General features: G+C 42.8%; 1 protein-coding gene across 2 annotated transcripts; it reads left to right on the top strand.

Moving 5' to 3' along the window:
* The first annotated feature begins 1,702 nt into the window (after positions 1-1,702).
* On the top strand, positions 1,703-8,836 carry LOC110495911 (NGFI-A-binding protein 1). 2 transcript variants are annotated; one of them, XR_002469488.2, is made up of 8 exons: positions 1,703-2,072; positions 3,038-3,855; positions 4,119-4,252; positions 4,540-4,711; positions 5,181-5,349; positions 6,120-6,257; positions 6,461-6,595; positions 6,714-8,836. XR_002469488.2 is itself a non-coding variant. In XM_021571431.2 (7 exons), the coding sequence occupies exons 2-7, from the start codon at positions 3,040-3,042 to the stop codon at positions 6,535-6,537; spliced, it is 1,506 nt and encodes a 501-aa protein (XP_021427106.1). In that variant the 5' UTR covers positions 1,704-2,072; positions 3,038-3,039; the 3' UTR covers positions 6,538-8,836. The 2 variants fall into 2 exon arrangements, 1 of the variants encoding a protein (XP_021427106.1); XM_021571431.2 differs by having other exon boundaries at positions 1,704-2,072; positions 6,461-8,836.
* Positions 8,837-25,073: the final 16,237 nt, after the last annotated feature.

Below are 25,073 nucleotides of genomic sequence, written 5' to 3'. Positions count from 1 at the left end.
ATATATAGCCTATATGTAACCCTGTAATAGGGTGCATGACAGAAATGCCGGGTGTATTCGGAGAGTGTCTGTGTGGCCCTGCTGTCTCTGATGTAAGGCCCCCCAATCCGGTGTGTGTGTGTGTGTGTGTGTGTGTGTGTGTGTGTGTGTGTGTGTGTGCGTGCATGCGTGGGCTCTGACAGGTCAAGGCCATCCACAGACAGGATTAAAAGAGTGGGTGTGCTGCTGGAAACTATCTGGGCTGAACTTACCTGTTCCCTGTTACCCTCGCCCTGCCTGGCTGTATGGAAAACACATCTTTAAAACCACACAACAGCTGCTCCTATACTCTGTCTATGTCCCGAATGGCCACCTATTCCCTATTCCCCATAGGGCTCTGGTCAAAAGTAGTGCGCTATATAGGGAATAGGGTGCCATTTGGGCCGCATACTCTGACTCAATTACCTATCCTCATCATTAATCTTCTTCATAAAATATAACGTAGTAAACTACTGTAAATAGTAGCTAGTCGGTTCTTTTCTCTGTTCTCTGGTCTCATAGCTTCACAAGGATGGGAAATGCAGTATATACTCCTCTACTCAATTATCCTGATAATTCATCTTCTTGTTAAAAAAATAAAAACCTAGCAGCTAAAGTAGTGGCCTAGCACTGTAAATAGATACTCATAATTATACTTTTTCATTAAAAGAATTAGCAGCTGAAAAAAGTAGCTCTGCAAATATAGACAGTAGTTAGTAGGTGTACCATGCTTCTGAGTCTCTTTTCTCATGAGTACAAGAAATGTGCGCTGAGAGTTTGTTCAGTAGCAGCGTGTGTAGATTCTAGATGTTCTAGATCTATTTTTCAGGATAAAAACAAAGCCTCATCATCTCCCCAAGGCTGTACTGTGTGCTGTGGCTGCATGGCCTACTTGCCAGAAATAGCTCATTGATACAGAAGCAGATTGAGTTAATATAACAGTAAGCAGGAAGCTTTCTGTTGTGTCTCTAGAGAGAGCAAGCCTTCCTCCTTTCTATAATTTGTGATAATAATGTGAAAATATGAGTTTATATTCACAGGACAGTGAAGGACACAGAATGAACTTCTCATTCTGTGAGTTGATTATGTGTATTGTAGACAGTCCGCGCCCAAAGTAAAATGGGCAATGCACAAGTCTGAGAGTATATTTGGAAAGGGAGGACAAGGGGCTGGTGCCAGCCAAAGATTTGTGTGGGTGTGTGTAAGTCCTTAGAGAAATGTTTGTGGTTCCCATGCACACATAGGACAAAGTCCCCCTTCTCTCTCTGCCTATATTCCCACTTACTGCCTCAATTCTGAGAGTACTCTGATGGGTAAAACACAAGGAGACACTGAAGTGTTATGGCAAGAAACTCCAAATCAATGTGTGCATAGAAACATAAATTTGCATATACTAATATGTTTTATCCAAAGAGCGAAGGAGTAAAAAAAACATGTAAATCAAGAAATTAAATGATCAAATAACCTAATTACATCATTGATGATATGAGACAATCCTTATTAGTCTATCTGAAATGTCAACAGTTTCACTTCTGTACAGTCATATAGCCTATAGGGCGTTTTAGGGTCTACTCTACTCTCAACTCACACAGTCCCAGTTGACCGGCGCTGCCTGCCTCTGCCACTGCTGAGATGTGGTGCTTGGTATTCCATGCAGAAGCCTCCCACGCCCCTGTCCGCCCACGCCAGGATTTGCGTCACGCAGGCGCGTGGGAGTGAGCACTGTAGCAACCGCGGAATATCCCAATTGCAATAGCCGAGGAGGAGGGGGGTAGGGTAGCAAGCAGGCAGCTCACATTCATCTAGTCTAGAGACGTTCAACACAATCTTATTTCTATTCAAGGAGGCGAAGGAGGGAAGGTAAACGTTGTCAAAGAACGCGAGGACTTTTCAGGCCAGAGAGCGCGCTTACTAGGAAATTAAAGAGCGTCTTTTGAATCCATCGATTTTTGTCCAGTTCATTCAGTTACAGTTTATGGCAGTTCAGGCTATACTGTAGTTGATACATTGAAACAACTAGATAAAGGAAACGAACGTGGTTCAACGTTCACCAGGTATGTAGCAATTAAAATACATAGTTGGAAGATGTTATTGGGCTATGACAATAATGTAACAAGTTGTAGCCTTGATACAATGTTGCAGCACTGTTCTATTATTGCCGACAATGGTATTTTTACTCGTCGTCCTGATGTGGATTTACTTGCAAGACCGGTTTTGAGTTACATTTAGTCTGGTGCTGGGTTACTGCATTTTGCGTTTACCTTTTTACGTTGTGTGTTTAGAAACGAATTTATTTTATTTTCTATTTAGCTCGATTGATTTGTGCAAGTATTCCATGCTCGTATTGTCTTGATTCGCCTGTGTGACTGTGATGTCTTGTGTGCCTCTTGATTTTTTCTCTGTTATGTGGAAGGTTGAGTTTTATCAGGTTGCTTTGCATTTTTCCCCAGAGGTTCTGACAACAAGTAGTTGTAGGACTGCAAGTGCAGACCTGTCTTGAACTGAGGGATAGTGAATTAGCAGGTGGTGGTTGTGCAGTTGTTGGCGAACACTCTCTGAAATCACATTGATGATAAACAATCAAATTATTTTATTCACCTAACTAAAGGTCAATCAGCAATATCTAATTATTTGTGACATAGTCCTCTAACTTTCAAGAAATGCGTAGCTAACAATCCCTTGGCTAAAGCGAGTGGAGCCTATGTGTGTGAGAGAGATAGAGGCCACCTACGCATGCTGCAAAGGAGGATTGTGGCATGTGGTCCCATCAGCAACTAACAGGACTCTAACTGCTAACCGCCACTCTTCCTTCTACAGCCCTAATACTGCAGAACTTACAAAGGAAACTCAGACAGAGTGGAGGGAGTGCCTCTTCCTCTCTGTCAGTCAGCCAGCCAGTCAGTCGCACACAAACACAAAGACACACACACCCCCACTCCCCAAAACACACACACATACACCAGCACTCTCTTGTCAGGCAGAACCTCTTGCCCATCCCGTCTTGTGTTCTCTCTCCCAGGCATGGCAGCGGCGTTGCCCAGAACTCTGGGGGAGCTGCAGCTCTACCGAATCCTCCAGAGGGCCAACCTGTTGTACTACTACGAGGCCTTCATCCAGCAGGGAGGAGATGACGTGCAGCAGCTCTGTGAGGCCGGGGAGGAGGAGTTCCTAGAGATTATGGCTCTGGTGGGCATGGCCAGCAAGCCCCTGCACGTCCGGAGGCTCCAGAAATCCCTGCGAGACTGGGTCACCAATCCAACGTTGTTTAATCAGCCCCTGACATCTGTACCGGTGTGTAGTATACCAGTCTATAAGTTACCTGAGGGGTCACCCACGCCGGTCGGTGCGGAGCGAGGGGGTAACAGCAGCGCCCGTGGCGAGACCCATGTCAAAGTGCCCAAAATCATGGCTGCGACATGTCTGGATCCAGGAAAGCTGGATGTGGCCAGGGACAGAGTGTCAGGGGGGTCTCCGCTGCAGAGCGGCAGCGAGGGGCGCTTCTGGTCGGGTCACAGCAACGACAGCGAACAGAGCCTCTCTCCGTCCGACCGGGGGTCTCCGTCGTCCCCCCGAGAGGGTCTAGAGGCACTTGACGCTGCAGCTTTGCAGTCTGTCCTGGAGTGTGTAGACCGGATGACCCCGGCCCTGGCCAAGAGCGACCCCGCGGAGGTCAAAGAGCAGCTGAAGACCAATAAGAAACTTGCCAAGATGATTAGCCACATCTTTGATATGAGTGATGATGATCCAAGGAGAGAGGAGGAGGTCAGGAAGTATAGCGCCATCTACGGACGCTTCGACTCGAAGAGGAGGGACGGCAAACAACTGACGCTTCATGAGGTAGGGATAAGAGATGGGATCCTTTTTGCGGTACTAGGCTAGTCTGCTCAGTGGCGGGGCAAAATAAAGTGACGAACCTCAGTTCCGCAAAAAAAGGGTAGAAAAACCGCAAAAGGTAAATCATCTGAAGAAAATGCTTTGCTTCAGCCGTCTAAAAGTAGGTCGGCAGTAGTGGAAGTTACAACGGAAGCGTTCACTGACAGAGTTGTGTATCAGCGGTTGTAGTTGACAACATGACTTATCGCCTGTGTTCTGTCTTTCAGCTGACAGTGAACGAAGCAGCAGCCCAGCTGTGTATGAGAGACGTGGTGCTACTGACCCGTAGAGACGAGCTGTTTGGCCTGGCCAGGCAGATCTCCAGAGAGGTCACCTACAAATACACCTACAGGACCAGCAAGTAAGGGCCACTCTCCTCCACTGCACCTCACGCAACCTTGCTCGTTAGAGTTAACGATGCTAAGGGAAGCTGGGAAGCATGGGTGACTTATTTACTTGCTAAATACATTTTCTCCTCGTGGTTATTACTATGTAACTAATTACTGTAATGTGTTAAATTTTACAGACACATTTTTAAGTTATGTAAATGATCGCAAGTTATGATTAATGTCATGTTCAGACTAAGCTTTCCATATCTTTCAATGTTTCTCCGCATACAAACTGAATTTATTTTCTTCTCCACACTAGGTCTCGCTGCGGCGACAGAGATGAGCCGTCTCCTAAAAGAATAAAAACAGAAGAGAACCTCTTTGACATCCAGGAGGCTCTGCAGGCCATCCACATGAGACAGGGCATACTGAGGGAACAGCTAGCCTGCGCCAAGTCCAAAGGAGAGGAGATAGTTGGGAGAAACCTTCAGGTAACATGCCTGAAAAGTGGATTATAAAATGTAAACATGGGCCTCCCGATTGGTGCAGCCATCTAAGGCACTGCATCACAGTGCTAGAGGCGTCATTACAGACCTGGGTTCGATCCCGGGCTGTATCACAACAGGCCGTGATAGAGAGTCCCATAGGGCGGCGCACAATTGGCCCAGCGTCGTCCGGGTTAGGGGAGGGCTTTACTTGGCTCATCGCGCTCTAGCGACTCCTTGTGGTGGGACGGGCGCCTGCAGGCTGACCTCGGCTGTCAGGTGAACAGTGTTTCCTCTGACACATTGGTGCGGCTGGCTCGCATTGGGGAGCAAAAGGGGTTATATATATTTTTTTTGAAATAAAGTAAACATTACAGAAGACACGTTTATTTTACACTGTCATTTCTGAAGCCATGTTTTTTGACAAGAGTAGGAGCAGTTGCTAACGAACTGTAAATGCATTGTGTTTTAACAGGTGCAGCTGGACCGTCTGTTAGCCAGACAGATGGAGATTCTCCATGATGCCGCAGTACAGGAGAGGTTACACGCTCTGGACTGGAGGATACCTGCAGGGGCTTTGAAGTACCACAGCGAGGCTCCAGGCACCAACGGCACGTCGGTAGATAAAAGCACAGAGCACCAAGGTAACGGTACTGTCCGTCTTCTGCGTCTCTCTTCGGAGTGCGCTCGTACATGAGTGCCGTCCTCGTGCTCCAAATTCACAGCTCTGTGAATCACCATTTCCAGCCTTCAAATCTTATTTTGTAAGTCAGGGAATCATTTTGTATCTGTTTTTTTTTTCTTCACACATGTCAAAGTCAGGCGGACTCATAGCTGTGTTAAGCCGTTAGCCAATCCTCGGGGACTCATCCCGCCTTCATCCTTTTCTCTCTCGCACGGCCCATACTCCTGACAGCTCATTATATTCATGTTACCCATAATTATCCCCTCTCTGCACCTGTCATTAACTCTCCCACGACTGTTTACTTCCCCCGCCATGTTGCTGCCCAGGGGCGTCTCTCTCTCTCTCTTTCTCTCTCTCTCTCTCTCTCTCTCTCTCTCTCTCTCTCTCATATCTCCCTCTCTCTCTCGCTCTCTTTCTCTCTCTCTTTGTCTCTCTCCTCTCTCATCCTGTCTCTCCTTCATAAGCCATTAAAAGCAACTTTATTCAAGTTGAATGAGAAGAAAAGTATAAAATCTATTTTTTTGGCACCGAGTGGCGTATAAACTCGGGCCCACAGCAAAGATTTTGAGAGACAGAATGTTAATGTCATTTTTTTAGATCAACTAAGCAGCTTCTTGGATGATACTGTAACAGCAGTGCCATTGGAATTGATTGTGTAGTATGGCAGCGTGCATCTCAATGGTTTATCCATGCCCTTATGTTTGTCTGTGTGTTTATGTGTATTTTCAGACGAGCGACCAATGAACTTGCGGGTGGCAAGTAAGAGTGTGGCGGAGGGGGAGCTTCCCCTGGGGAAGCAGCTAGCCAATGAGCTCAAACGTTACCATAACAACCATAACACAGATGAGGCCAAAGCACCAGCAACAGGTACAGCACCACTCAGGCAAATTTACATTCACTCTTGAGTCGCGTATGTATTAATATACATACACACTACAAAGAGTGAGCGTTAGTAATGGTCTGTTGCATGCACACACCTGCCTGCATTCAAGCTACAGTGAAAAGGTAAATGATCAGAAAACGCATTGCATGTTTTATTCTGAAGATATTTTCTTTGTGTTTTACCTTAGAAAATGGATCCTCGCATCAAGCGGCCAACCGCACTGACAGGAAGACCATTAAATCAGAACCAGAGGATTCCACATAGTGCCTCCCGTCCTTCGTCTGTTTCCCCATCCGGTTTTAGTCTTCAGTCACTTTTTACAGTAAGCGTCTATCTCAGTCAAATCAATGGATACTAAAGCAAGCACAGCCACAGTAGAGCCTTAACAAACCAACGTTGCCTCAAAAAAAAGCATTTATTTTCTTTCATTTTGTCCTAAGGTTTTTTGCCAAAGCGTCAAGACTAGAGCATAGATTCAGTCACGGGGAAAACTGAACGGGGGATGTCCTTTCACAGGATAACTGTCATGCTGTATAGGTCTTTATGTATTTATTGATTGATGTACATGGTGTTATTTAAGAATGATGGGTAGGGATAGTAGCCTTGTACCACCATCCTGATCTCCTGAGCTTACACTCTGTTTCGCTACATGAATTTGAATGAAGTTAAGTGAAACAGGAGCGCAGCGGTCAGGATGGTGGATTAGGCTAAATTAAACAAAATTGTATTCTTTTTACCCCCAAAGCTATTTTTGGCTTGTCGTGTTCGATCGGTGGGTGACTGATGTACTGTAAAGAATACAGTAGGATTCTGTTTTAACCAGAGGTGAAAAGAGAGAGCTATCTGTAGAGGAGAAATTATAGTTTGGCTTCCTGCTAATGTATGTAATGTATGTATTTATGAGTGGTACTGTAAATTAATCTGAGGCTGCAGAATATTTTGTGTATAGAACTCCAGTTAGAGTTCAGATCAGTGTTACGGGATAGGTTGGCCCGGGGACGGACTGGGAACAAAGATCAGCCCTGGCGTTTTGTTACTTTGAGGCCCCCACACCGGCCCATTTCTATCAAGGCCCCCATACCGGCCTATTTCTTTCTCCCTTGAGGCCCCCATTATTAGCCAGATCATGATAATTATGCACAAAATAACTGTTTAGACAGGCCCACTAGGCAAAAAATTGAGCAGCCCATCTGGCATTTGCCCGAAATGGCCAGTCTGCCCCTGGATTGTCTAGACATGGAATGGGGCCTACAGTATGTCAATCAAATCGAGTTTCCTTGATAAGTCTGTCAAACACATGATCCTGTACTGTAAGAACGCACATTTGAACCTCAACACAACATTCATTGAGTTACCCATTTTATTGAGTAGGGCCCCTGGTCTGTTATTAGGGCTGGGAATTGCCAGGGACCTCACGATACCTAGGTGGCGATTCGATATGTATTGTGATTTGATACTGCAATTCTATTGCGATTCAATGTTCCAAACACATTGTTCACCATGTCTGCTGCAGAGGGTCGAGAGAGCCATGAAAAAAGGTGTTTTGATCAGCAATGTGAATAAAAGTCCCAAAGGGATGTTGGCTCACCATTTTAAAAGACGGATAACAAGCTATATAGAAGGAAAAATACTGGAGTTTTTGCGCATATACAGCTAACAAGCACAAAAATGATATTGCGTTATTGGCCAAAAGAATATTGCGATATTGTCAAAAAATAATATCCCGATATGTAACTGTACCGATTTCTTTCCCTATCACTATCTGTTATATTGTTGCACTCCAGAATGTTGTGTTTTAATACATATGTCACTGTAGGATCGACAGGGCCAATTCGGCCTGTAGTATTACTATAATATTAGCCTAATCCCAAAAAGCAGGGTTTTGTCAGTGTAGTGTTGGTGTCAATCTCTATACAGTGTTTATGTGTGTAGAGCAAAAACCGAATAACTGTTGTTAGAGAAAACAAGTGAAAGTGTCTGGTATCATAAGATGTTCATGTTGCACAGCCTCGTAGTCTTAGATCCTAGCAGTGTTTCAGCTGTGACCACCAATGTGTAATTCAAGACGTTCGTATGTTAGAATTAGCTCTCAGATGGTTGTTTAATGTTGTGTTTCCAAATATGTAAACCTGTCTTGCTCTAGAGTCTGGTCTTTTTCGGGGTCACCGCAGTCACAACAGTTTTGTAATAACAGTCTCTCTAGCTCAATAAGACTGCAACAAATGCAATACTTTTTGTAAGTGCTGTTTAAGTACTAAGTACATACTTTCTGGGCCCACTGTCTGTTCTGTTGTTCTGTGCTAGGTGACTTCCCCTGTCTTCTGTACTGGTTTGGTTTAATCAGTGTCATGTAATGTTCACAGATCAACGCATGTCCAGCAGTGTGATAGACAGTCAAGATGTTGATAGTACATTGATTCATATTCTTATCACTGTTATAGTCACCGAGTTAGTCCAGGCTTGCCTACACAGTAGATATGCACCTGTTTTTTTTTTTTAAACACTAATATATTTTATTTGTTATACAGCACATAAACATTATTAAACTTTATTTTTTATGGTGGTTGTTATTCTCATTCATGATATAATATATGTCTGATACAGAAAGAAGGACAATTATATTTTCTATGTTGTCAGATTCTTGCAAATATTTTATATTCATCTATTATTATTATGACCTGTGATAAAATAACATTTAGATTTTTTTTGTTATGATGTATTTTTTACAGCTAGACAGCTAAAATGTTCCATGGCAGAGAACCTACACTGGTATTTCTAAGGTGTAATGAGTGCTGACAGACAGACTGAATGTGGTCCAGTCACAACACTTTCTCTTCTTAAAAAAAGAAAGGAATGATGAACCGCTGTCTGGGGTAAAGCATTTGCATCAGCGTCATATAAAACATTCTGAAACTGCCCGATGACTCACTCTGCTCACACTGACGCAGGTCCTTTTCATACTTCACATCTCTCTCTCCTTCGCCCTCTCTCTCTCCATCTCTCACACACACACACACTCTCCCTTGCTCTCGCTCCTCCCTCTACGCCTCTCATCTCTTTCTCACACACACAGATTTTCTCCTGAGATCAGGTCAACTCATCACTGAACACCCACACGTGTAGCTCCCTCCCATCCTCCCAGTCTCAGCCCTATGTGATGGCCTCCCAGCCAATGCAAGTCACTGATGTGTTGCCATGGCAATAGCGATTGTAGGCGGCGGCACTACAGGCAGTGGGAGGGAGCTCAGCCCGGCTGCTAAACTGCGTGGGTGTGATCTGGTGAACGCGCCATCACCCCCGTTTAACAAAGCATGAAACTAACTGTGCTTGAACAGAGGTGGGTATCAAGTGAATTATCCCCTCAGCTTCTCCAATAGTGCAACTAATAAAGGATTGATTAGTTAATTCTTTGTTTGTTTTTATTTTAACAGTTTTCATCAGTGTAAAGTCCAGGAGGTTGCTTTGTTAAAAGGGATAGTTCACCCAAATTACAGAATGACACATTTGTTTCCTTACCCCGTAATCAGTCAATGGACAAGGTATGCTTTGGTTTTATTTCAGCAATGTTTCTCAAACTAGGGGTCGTGGCCCAATGTGGGGTCACCTCATTTGAAAATTAGGGTCGCGGGAGAAACTGGTTCATAGAACCACGAAATCAGACGGGGGGGGGGGGGGGGGGGGGGGTGGATGATCTGACGACCTGATGATCTTCTGAACTTCCCAATACTGTTCTGATGCATTTCAGACACTTCACTTCACGCATACTTCCTTCAGATTGAAATACTGTCAAAAGTACTGTCAGAATGATTTGTCAGGTGGAAATACTGTCAAAAGTACTGTCAAACTGACTAATAGACTGTCATAGCCCAAATGAAAAAAAAGAAACATTGGCTGTTGATTACATCCCTTTTTTCCACATGGTGGGGGTCACAATTTATTTTTATATCAATATTGAGTTGCGGTCCAAATTTTGGGAAATCCCTGGTGTACAGAGTAAGGAAACCAATATGTAATTTTGTAATTTGGGTAAACTATCCCATGACCTAATTGATTTTTTATTTTCTGCATGTATTTAATTGTCAGTGCTGATCTGTGATCGTCCTACTCGGCACCACCATCACATTTATTTTTATTATGTTTTTTATGTGTATAGGCTGTGTAGAAGCTGGCATTAATGCTATTTCACTCATTGGCTGAAATATACATGTTGACCAGAAGGTGTCAGAATACAATAAAAAATGCTTTCATGAGCGAGATGAAAATTAGAGTGCATAGAAAATAATTTCAAAGGATGGGTTTTAAACTTTTAGAAAGGTACATTATTCCTCTCTGAGCAATAGGCGGGAGTAATGCTTTGGGATGGTAGGCCTACAGCTGTCTGCACTATCAAATACGGGAAAGGTTTGAGAAAGATTGGCCCATTTTATGCTCAGATTCAGTTAACTTTTTAGTGAAAAGCAGCTTAATGTTCTCTACAAACAAATGGAACAATGAACTGGGCATACATTGTTTATTCTGGTCATTGTACAAATGTGTTATACGGTGAACACTATACAAAACATTCCTACGGAATTGTTCTTAACTGCAGTATAGTATTACTATTCATGTAAGCATTGTTATTTGGGATATTAGTATTGACCGTGACCTTCACCCTCCTGTGATGTCATCTCCCAGGGCAGTAAAACGGGACACTTTCTCATGTTAAATTGGCTATATCGCACTCAGTATTCTACCGTTTGTACATGGCTGCTACCTTTATTTTCTAGTTGCAAGTAAATGCAATTCAAATTGAAACGTGCGTGGACATTCCTTGTCAAGTTACCACAAAATGCCACTTTAGTTTAATGTCACATGGGCAGACAGACATTACAGCAGAGAACAGACTACAGTTGACAGTGTAACAAGTGAAGTCGGTAATGCGGGAATTTTCTTTTATTATTATGCATGTGGTTCACGCTCTTTGGCATTGCATCTAAGTAATCTGTTTCATTGTAAAGAATATGCTAATACCATTTGTGTAGACGGCTACCCATTTGAGTGGTGTTATTTATTTGAGTGTGTATGGCTATTTATCACTGCACACGTCAATAAAACAACACAGGATTTTGGGGGGGAAATGCAATTACCGGTAGCCTACAATTCAATAACAAAAAATGCTGGTGTGTGTAGGCTACACGCCAACTGCCTACAGATAACCTAACGTAGCCAGGCATAAAATAAACTAGTGAAACCGTATAAATCCCCCACATTCTGGTCTTGACGAGAATAACAAAAGAACTGTCCGGGGAGTTTCTCTTCTGCATTGTTCCACCAATCCAGTAAATGTGGAGGAGGAGTTGAGATACAGTGTCCCTTTATTAATATTCCGGATGGAAACAACTTCAGAGCGCAACCTAGCAAATAGTCCGGCACAGTACACGCGTCATAATACCCATAAAATCTAGCAGTAAAACCCAGTTATGGTCTCAATCGTTTTTTCCTCATTAATTTTTGACTCTGGGATTTTAGAACTACTTCCTATAAGGTCTGTGTTTCGTGTAGGTTTACCCAGGCGTGACGTTTTGATGGCCATGTAATTCTCTCTCAGACATAGGGTGGTTTTGTCAGTATAGTCACCTCAATTTACTATAACAATTCAAAATGCTAATTATTAACAGAGAAGACCTCAGCAAGACTACACATTCCTGCAGGAATCTTCTGCACATCATCTCTAGCTGGCACTGTCAGCTACCGTTCACCAGCAAGATCAGAGACCTTTGTGCCCATCTATGAATGTATGTCCCCTTTCTCTGTCTTAGCTAGCCATTGACTACACTTTAGATAGCAGAGCAGTATATCAAAACAATCATTTTGTTTTACTTAGCCAAAATAATTGTTTGTACAGTATCTCGACTAGAGGTCGACCGATTATGATTTTTCAACGCCGAAACCGATTATTGGAGGACCAAAAAAGCCGATACTGATTAATCAGACGATTTTTATTTATTTATTTGTAATAATGACAATTACAACAATACTGAATTAACACTTAATTTAACTTAATATAATACATCAATAAAAATCAATTTAGCCTCAAATAAATAATGAAACATGTTCAATTTGGTTTAAATAATGCAAAAACAAAGTGTTGGAGAAGTAAAAGTGCAATATGTGCCATGTAAAAAAGCTAACGTTTGAGTTCCTTGCTCAGAACATGAGAACATATGAAAGTTGGTGGTTCCTTTTAACATGAGACTTCAATATTCCAAGGTAAGAGGTTTTAGGTTTTAGGTTGAAGTCATAAACAGCGCTGTGCTTGCAAAGAGCTGCTGGCAAATTGCACGAAAGTGCTGTTTGAATGAATGCTTACGAGCCTGCTGCTGCCTACCATCGCTCAGTCAGCCTGCTCTGTCAAATCAGACTTAATTATAACATAATAACACACAGAAATACGAGCCTTTGGTCATTAATATGGTCGAATCCGGAAACTATCATTTCGAAAATAAAACGTTTACTATTTCAGTGAAATACGGAACCGTTCGGTATTTTATCTAACGGGTGGCATCCCTAAGTCTAAATATTTTTGTTACATTGCACAACCTTCAATGTTATGTCATAATTACGTAAAATTCTGGCAATTCTAGTTCGCAATGAGCCAGGCTGCCCAAACTGTTGCATATACCCTGACTCTGCGTGCAATGAACACAAGAGAAATGACACAATTTCACCTGGTTAATATTGCCTGCTAACCTGAATTTCTTTTAGCTAAATATGCAGGTTTAAAAATATATACTTCTGTGTATTGATTTTAAGAAAGACATTGGTGTTTATGGTTAGGTACAGTCGTGGAACAATTGTGCTTTTTTCGCAAATGCGCTTTTGTTAAATCATCCCCCAGCGTTGCATCGATTATATGCAACGCAGGACACGCTAGATAAACTAGTAATATCATCAACCATGTGGAGTTAACTAGTGATTATGATTGATTGATTGTTTTTTTATAAGATAAGTTTAATGCTAGCTAGCAACTTACCTTGGCTACTACTGCATTCGCGTAACAGGCAGGCTCCTCGTGAGGCAGGTGGTTAGAGCGTTGGACTAGTTAACCGTAAGGTTGCAAGATTGAATCCCAGAGCTGACAAGGTAAAAATCTGTAGTTCTGCCCCTGAACAAGGCAGTTAACCCACCGTTCCTAGGCCGTCATTGAAAATAAGAATGTGTTCTTAACTGACTTGCCTAGTTAAATAAAGGTGTAAAAAATATATATATATTTTTTAAAAATCAGCTAAATTTGCGTCCATAAATACCGATTTACGATTGTTATGCAAACTTGAAATCGGCCCTAATTAATCGGCCATTCCGATTAACCGGTCGACCTCTAATCTCAGTAGGGTTGAGATCAGGACTCGGAATGGGCCGCTCCAGAAGGCGTATTTTCTTCTGTTGAAGCCATTCTGTTGTTGATTTACTTCTGTGTTTTTGGTCGTTGTCCTGTTGCGTCATCCAACTTCTGTTGAGATTCAATTGGTGGACAGATAACCTTACATTCTCCTGCAAAATGTCTTGATAAACTTGGGAATTCATTTTTCCGTTGATTATAGCCAACTGAGGGCCCTGAGGCAACAAAGCAGCTCCAAACCATGATGCCCCCTTCACCATACTTTACAATTGGGATAAAGTTTTGATGTTGGTGTGCTGTGCCTTTTTTTTCTCCACCCATAGTGTTGTGTGTTCCTTCCAAACAACTCAACTTTAGTTTAATCTGTCCACAGAATATTTTGCTAGTAGCGCTGTGGAACATCCAGATGCTCTTTTGCGAACTTCAGACGTGCAGCAATGTTTGTTTGGACAGCAGTGGCTCCTTCTGTGGTGTCCTCCCATAAACACCATTCTTGTGTAGTGTTTTACGTATTGTAGACTCCTCAACAGAGATGTTAGCATGTTCCAGAGATTTCTTTAAGTCTTTAGCTGACATTCTAAGATTCTTATTAACCTCATTGAGCATTCTGCGCTGTGCTCTTGCAGTCATCTTTGCAGGACGGCCACTCCTAGCGAGAGTAGCAACAGTGTTGAATTTTCTCCATTTATAGGCAATTTGTCTTTCTGATACTTTTGTCACCCTTTCCAGATTTTTGCAAGTCAACAATTCTTAATCTTGGGCCTTCTGAGATCTCTTTTGTCCAAGGCATGGTTCACATCAGGCAATGCTACTTCTGAATATCAAACTCAATTTTTTTATTTTTTATTTATAGGGCAGGGCAGCTCTAACCAACATCTCCAATCTCGTTTCAATGATTGGATTCAAGGTTAGCTGAAGTCATTAGCCTAGGGGTTCACATACTTTTTCCAACCTACACTGTGAATGTTTAAATGATGTATTCAATATAGACAATAAAAATACAATCATTTGTGTTATTAGTTTAAGCAGACTGTGTTTGTCTGTTGTTGTGACTTAGATGAAGATCAGATCAAATTTTATGACCAATTTATGCAGAAATCCAGATGATTCCAAAGGGTTCACATACTTTTTCTTACCACTGTAGGTGTCAACACAATGTGAACGTCAGGTCCCAAACAGAGAAGAGTTACAAGGTGTGTTGAACGATAGTGTCCTGTCCTCCCAGGCTTCTGGCCTGGTGTAGGATCCGATAGGAGCAAGTAGTGGTATATTGGTGAGATTTTAATGGGTGTAGGGGTAGTTGGTAGGGCAATTTTTCTTCCCTTTTCCTCATCATTTTTCCCTTCCCTTTTTTGTGTCACAAAGTGTAATGAATTCACACTCTAGAACAGTAAGGGGAAACACATGGTTAGATAATGTACAGTAATAGGGAGGCCTCACACTCCAGTACAGTAGGTGGCGGTGTATGCACTTTTCAGTTGGTTGTAATCCTCCAATACAAATGTAAAGCAGAAGAATTGCCCAAGCAACCAATGACAGAAGTCTGTTCAAGAACACCTGCTGTAAGGCAAAGAGGACCTGTACCCTGCTGACTAGACTGGAAGATGGCGGGGGTCAGTGATTTAAGCCAGTTTGTCAATCCAGTTATTCCCTCTTTGTTCTCTGACACAATTGAACACAATGTTGTGTGTGGTTAGTTCCAGGAGCAAAGAGCTTCATCTTTTGGAATATTTGGCCATTTTATGGATGTTCACAACAAGTTTGTGTCAGACTCCCTCAGGCAAACGAATGTGGGGGCCAAAGTCAGAGACACTGACCCAAATCGGGCACTCCCCCTCGTCCTGATGAACGAACAGCAGATGGAGTATGAAGGACTACAGATCCCTCTGTCTAGACCTCCAGTTCTGTTACCGGTAAGTACATTTGTATTTTTTAAGGAAGGTGCCTAAGAAACTGGGTGATATTTGTAGTTATAATTTCCTTTTGTATTGTGGTAAGTGTTACAGTATTAGTAGTGGTGTAGGAAATTGTTGACACATCGTTGTGCATACTGGGTAGCTCTGATTCAGTGATTTCATCTGAGATAATGGACAGAGAACTGCATAGTTTTTCTTCTCCTTACCCACACCTGACTCCCCCTTTGGGTTATCCTGACTCAGTCTGAGGATGAGGGCCTTCAACTGTTGAATGACATGCTGAGGGAGAACAGCTTTGCGGGGAGAGGTCAGATTGGACCAAGCCTATGCATGGTCCATCTTCTCAGGTATGCTATAAGCATTATCACCTGTAGCCCAGCTGATGCAGCATAGTGGCTATAAATAAATAGGCTGATGCATTGGGTTGCCTATCTGCGTTTACCATGGGCATAATCATTAGCTAGATATGAAATGTGATCTTTTAACTAGTGAACTTTAATCAATACATGCTTTGTCCCCCCCCAAAAATGCAGTGAATATAATGTAGGATAACATAATATCCTGTTAGGATAACTTGAGGTAAAACGCCCCCTCCTGTTCTTCTCACAGAAACCACTTCATGTCACCATGCTCCTCGGAGCCAAATGCTGATGACGGGTAGCACTTTGCTGGGCAGATGGCATTGAAACCCCCTTGCTAGGCGAAAGGAGTTCCAATGATGAGCCTTAAGGTTATTATAGCTGGTAGTGGATGGTTGTCAAACTGTAAAAAGGTAATTCAGACCAGCCTTCCTGATTTGAACTTTTGTAAACTACATTATGGATTTTGGAAAATGACCTATGTTTATGAAAATACAGTAATTGTTTTTAAATGCCAACCACAGCACCTTACATGCATTAAAGGGATGCTTCAGATTCTACATCAATTGGTTAATTGCAGATCCTGTTTATTTTTTTTAACCCATTGTTTAACGCCACTGTCATCTTGTGCTTTTGTTTGCCTGCCTGGTCATGGTCAATGTGCATTTACCCTCAACACGTGATTGTATCTTGTGCGCAGTGATCGGGTCGGTAGTGGCAGTGTTTTGAGATAATGTGACTGATCTGTGTGGTATTACAACATACATATCCACATGTATAGGCAGGTGTACATCATTGGGTATTACTAATGTACACTGAGTGTATACAATATTATGAACACCTGCTCTTTCCATGACACTGACCAGGTGAAAGCTATGATCTTTTATTGTCACTTGTTAAATCCACTTCATATGGGGAACCAAGTGAAATCTGTTCTGGAACATCAACTGTAACGTTCTCTCAAACATATTTCCCTAAATTGTTGACCACCTCTCTGCACGCTCAAAAAAGGAATAACGGCCTCCCGGGTGGCGCAATGGTCTAGTGCACTGCATCGCAGTGCTAGCTGTGCCACCAGAGACTCAGGGTTCGAGCCCAGGATCTGGCTGCTACCGGGAGGTCCATGGGGCGACGCACAATTGGCCCAGGTCGCCAGGTGTACAGTGTTTCCTCCGACACATTGGTGCGGCTTGGTTGGGTTGTGTATCGGAGGACGCATGGCTTTCGACCTTCGTCTCTCCCGAGCCTGTACGGGACTTGTAGCGATGAGACAAGATAGTAACTACTAACAGTTGGATACCATGAAATTGGGGAGAAAAGGGGGAAAAAAATATATATATTAAATAAATAAATTACAAAAGGAACAACAGAGAGAGGAGGAGATGGAAACGCACTGTGGTGAGATATTCTGTATATCTCACCACAGTGCTAAAGGTAATGTCACCCAATTTAATTATGAAAATATAAAAAATGCCCTATTACTATGCTATTCAAAATCAAATTCACTATAATTGTAGGCTACCTAAGCCATCCTTGCACAATCAATGAACCAAAATAATCGCCTAGGGCTATACGTTCTCTCCCATACTTGTGGATAGAAATTTTGGACGTTAGCAAGTTGGGTACTACCAAAGCATGTCCAGAGTGCATAAGAGGAGATTACCGTGACTCATGACATGGAATTTTACTGCCGACATGACTCATGACTGCCGGTGTGGCAGTGAAAATGTCACCGCAACAGCCCAAAGAGTATTCCCAAAATGCAAATCTTCCATTAGAAAATGCCATAGAACAGTGTGAAAGAGGTAGCCATACCTCTACCTTCCGGCCTGTAAACTTTGATATTACATTTTGCAATACAAGAGCCTCCACTATCCAAAGATGGCCATTAATGAGGTAGGGGGCCTTCCCTTGCAGGGAGGTGCCCAAAAAACACAGGGGTCATTTCCGCTCACAGGCGTTAAAGTTTTCAGTCAATGCGACTGATGCTGGACACAAATGGCGGAGACGCTCTACTAAATGGGAAGAGCGGCGAGTGTAACCATAAGCTCCAGGGCACGACAACACAGCTGCCGCTGACCTTAGACATAGAGGTGGGGTTTGGGTGCCAATGTACCCAGGAGGAACCCAGGGCAAACTGAAGGCACGAACGGTGGACACGAATGGCGCATGTCGCCCACTCACTCGCTTTGCAGGCGTAGGGTAGACGGGCAAACACGGGCTAGAAAGAGAAATATTACATCTCCCTGCTTTCCAGCAGCACAAAGGCAACCAGATGAAAGCCCCAATGCACAATAGATTGTCCCATGTAACAGGCTAAAGGCTTGGAGACTGATTTTTGCGTAGGCTCAATGCGCATTCACGTTTTGCTCTATGACGCTCACAAGCTACACAAGAGTCATTAGATGGTAAGGAGTTCTTCTACATAGAAGATAATAGGAAGTCCCTTGACACAGTGTCTATAATACTGTAATAAGCTCACCGTTTCTATCACAAACTCAAATTTCTACACAGTCATTGATTAGTTGGATATTCATTTCCCAGTGAGCAAAACATTTCTGCACTTATTTTTGCTCTCTCTGATCTTATTTTGTTATTGATATTTGTCAATAAAAGTCATGAATGAAACTGTTTTATGTCAAATTGTTTTGTGTTCTACTTGTAGCCCTGGTTGTCCTGAAAGGTAAATGGTAAAACACTTAATTGTGAGGCTAAATGTAAGGGCTGGACATGCAGATAAATTAAAGTCTGTTCATTGAAAAGCCTATTTTTGCTCAGGTCTCAGGACTAAAAGGGTTAACTGGACCTTAGGAGATCTTACCTCTGTTTCCAAGGGATGATCTGTGTAGGTCACTCCACTACTCAAGAACTATACTGTGTCACCAAGCGGGGCATTTGCTTGAGATAGCTGCCAACGGAGTAGCTTAACTTCTTTGGGACTGGGGGGCAGTATTGAGTAGCTTGGATGAATAAGGTGCCCAGAGTAAACTGCCCGCTACTCAGGCCCAGACGCTAGAATATGCATATAATTAGTATATTTGGATAGAAGACACTCTAAAGTTTCCAAAACTGTTAAAATAATATCTGTGAGTATAACAGAACTCATACGGCAGGCAAAAATTCCAATATACTGTGTCTGTTGTCAGATTGCACTTCCTAAGGCTTCCACTAGATGTCAACAGTCTTTGGAACGTTGTTTCAGGCTTCTACTATGAAAGGGGAGCGAATAAGAGCTGTTTGAACCAGGGGTCTGGCAGAAAGCCTTTAGTTTAGTCACGCGCGCCGCCGTGAGCACGAGCTCTTTTCCCTTTCATTTCTAAAGGCAAATGGAATTGTCCGGTTGGAATATTATTGAAGATTTATGATAAAAACATCCTAAAGATTGATTATATACACGTTTGACATGTTTCTACAAACTGTAATGGAACTTTTTTGACTTTTCGTCTGGACTTAGTGCCCCGGCTTGTGCATTTGGAATAGTGAACTCAACTCGTGAACAAAAAGGAGGTATTTGGACATAAAGAGGAACTTTATCAAACAAAACAAACATTTATTGTCTAACATGGAGACCTGGAAGTGCCCAGTACATGAGGAGTGAGATGCCCAGTAGGTCAGGTGCTGCTGTGTACATCGTCCGAAGGCCAACCACCGCCATTCAGTTTCTGTCCCCGCATCTGTTTGTGGGGGTGGCTGCATCACCATCTGGGGCTGGCGACCAACTGCGTTACGCTGGTAGTGGGGCCATGGGTGTGTAGGGCTGGGCCGAGTGAGAGCAGCAATGTTCACGTGCGCCAGTCTTCCCATGACTCTGTGATGCCTGGTTTCTGGGTTCCACAACCACGTAGCCTGACTCAGCTGTTGGACATGGGGGCTTGGGCGAGCCAGACCTGGTGACGAGTCACAACTAGGGTGGATATCAGTCTGCCTAGCTCTCTGGACATGAACGCAAACACTTGAAGAGATGCATCATTCAGGTTGCAGAGGTGCAGGTCTGTGTGCTCCAGCTGGAACATCTTGTTGTGTTCTGTGCTAGCATGAGCATTGAGAGAGAATTCTCCAACTGGCCTGCTGTGTTGGAGGCCTGTGACAGTAGTTCATCAGTGGCCCTGCATCGATGACTGGGGCAGCGGGCGTCATCCTTCAGGGCTTCATCTGGGGAGAGCATCAGCTCTGCTATGCATTTTTCCACCTTAGGGATATGGTCCAGCCCATGTTGTTTTGCATCGAACATGGCAGATAGCGTCCTTCTTTCCTTGCCGTGGTGGGCAAGAGCACACAGGTCGGCCCAGCATCTCTGAAGCTCCGTAAGAAAACCTGGTGAAGGTGGCAGTGCCACACAGAATGCTGTAGCTCCAGGGGCCTTCTTAAATAACGGGTCAGCTGCAGGGGCTATGGCTTGCTACAAGCAGAACAGGGCGCCATTGGGTTCGTGGGCTTGCCCTCTTTTGGTGGCCCTGGGTGGGTCCCGGTGAACAAAGCCGGATGCTGGTAAATTATCTGTGAAAACCAGGTCCTCAACTCTGGCCAGATGCTCTTCCCTCACCTTCACAGGCCGGATGAAGCAGTTAATGCAGGGGTCAGAGAGGGCCTCTCACAGGCTGCCAACACCTAGGCAGGCAGGCAGGGCACAGGTCATGGCCATCTTCTTCTTGTTGTTCATCTCCACAAGAGGAGTAGCCATGTATGCCCAGCATCATGTTGGTGTGATGTTCTCTCAACTCAACAAATGTGTGTGTGTGTGTGTATACACACATGCATACATACACACACAGTACCAGTCAAAAGTTTGGACACACCTACCTATTTAAGTGTTTTTCTTATTTTTTTTACTATTTTCTACATTGTAGAATAGTAGTGAAGACATCAAAATAATTAAATAACACATATAATAACACATAAAAAAATTCTAAAAATATATTTTTTACAAAATTTGTAATTCACATTTTCAAACAGTATATTTATATTTTCCAATGGGCTATACATTTGCGTGTGGTTTTTTTCACAACTGAGTAGCCTCGTTTCACTGCCAAAAATAAAATTAAACCATCTAGTGTTCAGCGAAATAACAACACAACGTCAAATTGTAACTGTTTTCTTCCTCTTCTGAGGAGGAGTAGGAAAGATCGGACCAAAAGTAAGTGTCCATATTTTATTGAAATATAACTGAACACTGAATACAAAAGAACAAGAGAAATAAATGAAAACCGAAACAGTTCTGTATGGTAAAACACAGACACAGAAAACAACTACCCACCACACATAGTGGGAAAACAGACTGCCTAAGTATAGTTCTCAATCAGAGACAACGATCGACAGCTGCCTCTGATTGGGAACCATACCAGGCCAAACACAGAAACACAAAACCTAGAATACACAACATAGAATTCCCACCCCAACTCACGCCCTGACCAAACTAAAATAGAGACATAAAAAAGGAACTAAGGTCAGGACGTGACACAAATACAGGTAGCCTAGTCAAATAATTAACATCCAATCACCTTAACCGTTATTCTCTCGCGGGAAACTTTCACTCTTGTGCAGACATTTAGAAACGAAACATGACAATTTGAAAAATAAGCCACAGGACTTTTTTGAGCGAGAATAAAGACGGTTTTCGAGTGGTAAGACAACAGATACCATTAATAAGAAGCGGCTAGAATCGTCTTATATGGTGAGCTACTGAGTGGCTAGGACAGGAAAGCCTCATACTATTGTGGAGGACGTAATTGTTCCTGCTGTGGCGGATATGGCTGGGACATTGCTGGGGGAAAAGGCCCCAAAAAATATACAGACAATGCCTTCATCAAACAACACTGTTTCACGACGCATCAGTGACATGGCAGGAGATGTTTTGAAACAGTAACTGCTTCGCATACAAGCCAGTGAATTCTATGAGTTACAGCTGGATGAGTCAACAGACATGGCGGGCCTTGCACAGCTCCTGGTATATGTCCGTTGCATTTATGGGGGGTCAATTAAGGAAGACATCCTCTACTGCAAACCACTGGAAACCAGGACAACGTGAGAGGATATTTTTTAAAGTACTGGACAGCTTTGTGACATCAAATGGACTTTGGTGGTCTTGATGTGTTTGTATCTGTACTGATGGCGCAAAAGCCATGACAGGAAGACATAGTGGAGTGGTAATGCGCGTGCAAGCAGTTGCTCCCGTGTATTTTCTGCATTGTGCAATGATAAGGGCAGCGACCATTGTAACGCTTTAACAACATACAGATGTGCGCTGGTTCTCAAGAGGCAAAGTATTGACACGTTTTTTTAAATTGAGAGACGAGCTTAAAGTTTTCTTTACTGACCATCATTTTCACTTGTCTGACCGCTTGCATGATGACGAGTTTCTCACACGACTGGCCTATCTGGGTGATGTTTTTTCTCACTTGATTGATCTGAATCTAGGATTACAGGGTCTCTGCAACTATATTCCATGTGCTGGACAAAATTGAGGCTATGATTAAGAAGTTGGAGCTCTTTTCAGTCTGCATAAACAAGGACAACACACAGGTCTTTCCATCATTATATGATTTTTTGTGTGCAAATGAACTCAAGCTTACGGACAATGTCAAATGTGAAATAGCGAAGCACCTGGGTGAGCTGGGTGCGCAATTACGTGGGTACTTTCCCGAAACGGACAATACAAACAACTGGATTCATTATCCCTTTCATGCCCTGCCTCCTGTCCACTTACCGATATCTGAACAAGAGAGCCTAATCAAAACTGCAACAAGCTGTTCTGTGAAAATTGAATTTAATCAGAAGCCACTGACAGATTTCTGGATAGGGCTGCGCTCAGAGTTTCTTGCCTTGGCAAATTTAGCTGTTAAGACACTGATGCCCTTTGCAACCACGTACCTATGTGAGAGTGGATTCTCGGCCCTCACTAGCATGAAAACTAAATACAGGCACAGACTGTGTGGAAAATGATTTAAGACTGGGACTCTCTAATACAAGCCAACATTGCAGAGTTATGTGCATCCTTTCAAGCACACCCTTTTCATTAACCTGTGGTGAGTTATTCACAATTTTTGATATATAAGTTTATACAAATAAGGTTTTATATGTAAGATGGCTAAAGAGCAACATTATTGATTATTGTTATTTTATTATTTGTGCCGTGTTCCTATATTAGCTCTTTGTCACATCCCACGAGCCGGGTTGTGACAAAAACTCACACTCATTCTTAAGTTTAATAAATGTATCGTGTAGTTTTTTTCCCAGGCTTATAATGATTGGTAAAAACAAAAATTGAGAGTGCGCTGAGCCTGTGCTAGAGAGGGTACGCAGCTGGAGGTTTAATGTTTGAAGGGGTACGGGACAATAAAACATTTGGGAACCACTGCTTTAAGACATGAAGGTCAGTCAATCTGGAACATTCCAAGAACTTTTAAAGTTTCTTCAAGTGCAGTTGCAGAAACCATCAAGCTCTATGATTAAACTGGCTCTCATGAGGAATGCCACAGGAAAGGAAGACCCAGAGTGACCTCTGCTGCAGAGGATAAGTTTATTAAAGTTACCAGCCTCGGATATTGGCAATTAACTGCACCTTAGATTGCAGCCCAAATAAATGCTTCAAAGAGTTCAAGTAACAGACACATCTTAACATAAACTGTTGAGAGGAGACTGCGTGAATCAGACTTACTACTAAAGGACACCAATAAGAAGAAGAGACTTGCTTGGGCCAAGAAACACAAGCAATGGGCATTAGACTGATGGAAATCTGTCCTTTGGTCTGATGAGTCCAAATTTGAGATTTTGTGAGTCGCAGAGTAGGTGAACAAATGACACAAATGATGAGGTGTGGGTGATCTCTTCGTGTGTGGTTCGTGTGTGGTTCCCAATGTGAAACGTGGAGGAAGAGGTGTGATGGTGTGGGGTTGCTGTGCTGGGGACACTGTCAGTGATTTATTTAGAATTCAAGGCACACATAACCAGCATTGTGGTTTGCGCTTAGTGGGATCATTTGTTTTTCAACAGGACAATGACCCAAAACACACCTCCAGGCTGTGTAAAGGCTATTTGACCAAGAAGGAAAGTGATGGAGTCCTGCATCAGATGACCTGGCCTCCACAATCCCCCGATCTCAACCCAATTGAGATGGTTTAGAGTGAGTTGGACCCCAGAGTGAATGAAAAGCAGCCAACAAGTTCTCAGCATATGTGGGAACTCCTTCAAGACTGTTGAAAAATCAGTCCAGGTGACAACCTAGTGAAGCTGGTTGAGAGAATGGCAAAATATGGTTACTTTGAACAGTCGAAAACATAATATATTTTGATTTGTTTAACACTTTTTTGCATACTACATGATTCCATATGAGTTATTTCATAGTTTTGATGTCTTCACTATTAATCTACAATGTAGAAAACAGTAAAAAATGACTTTGGACTGGTACTGTGTATATATAGTGGCTTCTTCCTTGCTGAACGGCCTTTCAGGTTATGTCGATATAGGACTCGTTTTACTGTGGATATAGATACTTTTGTACCTGTTTCCTCCAGCATCTTCACAAGGTTCTTTGCTGTTATTCTGGGATTGATTTGCACTTTTCGCACCAAAGTACGTTCATCTGTAGGAGACAGAACGCGTCTCCTTCCTGAGCGGTATGACGGCTGCGTGGTCCCATGGGGTTTATACTTGCGTACTGTTGTTTGTACAGATGAACGTGGTACCTTCAGACGTTTGGAAATTACTCCCAAGGATGGACCAGACTTGTGGATGTCTCCAATTTTTTCTGATGTCTAGACTGATTTCTTTTGATTTTCCCATGATGTCAAGCAAAGAGGCACTGCGTTTGAAGGTAAGCCTTGAAATACATTCACAAGTACACCTCCAATTGACTCAAATTATGTCAATTAGCCTATCAGAAGCTTCTAAAGCCATGCCATCATTTTCTGGAATTTCCCAAGCTGTTTAAAAGCACAGTCAACTTAGTGTATGTCAACTTCTGACCCACTGGAATTGTGATACAAGTTAAATAATAAGTTCAATAATCTGTCTGTACATTTTTGGGGGAAAAATGACTTGTGTCATACACAAAGTAGATGTCCTAACCGACTTGCCAAAACTATAGTTGGTTAACAAGAAATGTGTGGAGTGGTTGAAAAACAAGTTTTAATGACTCCAGCCTAAGTGTAT

The sequence above is a fragment of the Oncorhynchus mykiss genome, chromosome 18 (genome assembly GCF_013265735.2).
Source record: "Oncorhynchus mykiss isolate Arlee chromosome 18, USDA_OmykA_1.1, whole genome shotgun sequence".
NCBI classification, from domain to species: Eukaryota; Metazoa; Chordata; class Actinopteri; order Salmoniformes; family Salmonidae; genus Oncorhynchus; species Oncorhynchus mykiss.
This window is presented reverse-complemented; position numbering and strand designations above follow the sequence as displayed.

Excerpts from the sequence above, each read along its gene's own strand:
- LOC110495911 (XM_021571431.2), top strand. The coding sequence starts at position 3,040 with ATGGCAGCGGCGTTGCCCAGAACTCTGGGGGAGCTGCAGCTCTACCGA. Across the intron at positions 4,712-5,180 it reads TAGTTGGGAGAAACCTTCAG|GTGCAGCTGGACCGTCTGTT; the intron begins GTAACATGCCTG and ends GTGTTTTAACAG. Across the intron at positions 6,258-6,460 it reads GGCCAAAGCACCAGCAACAG|AAAATGGATCCTCGCATCAA; the intron begins GTACAGCACCAC and ends GTTTTACCTTAG.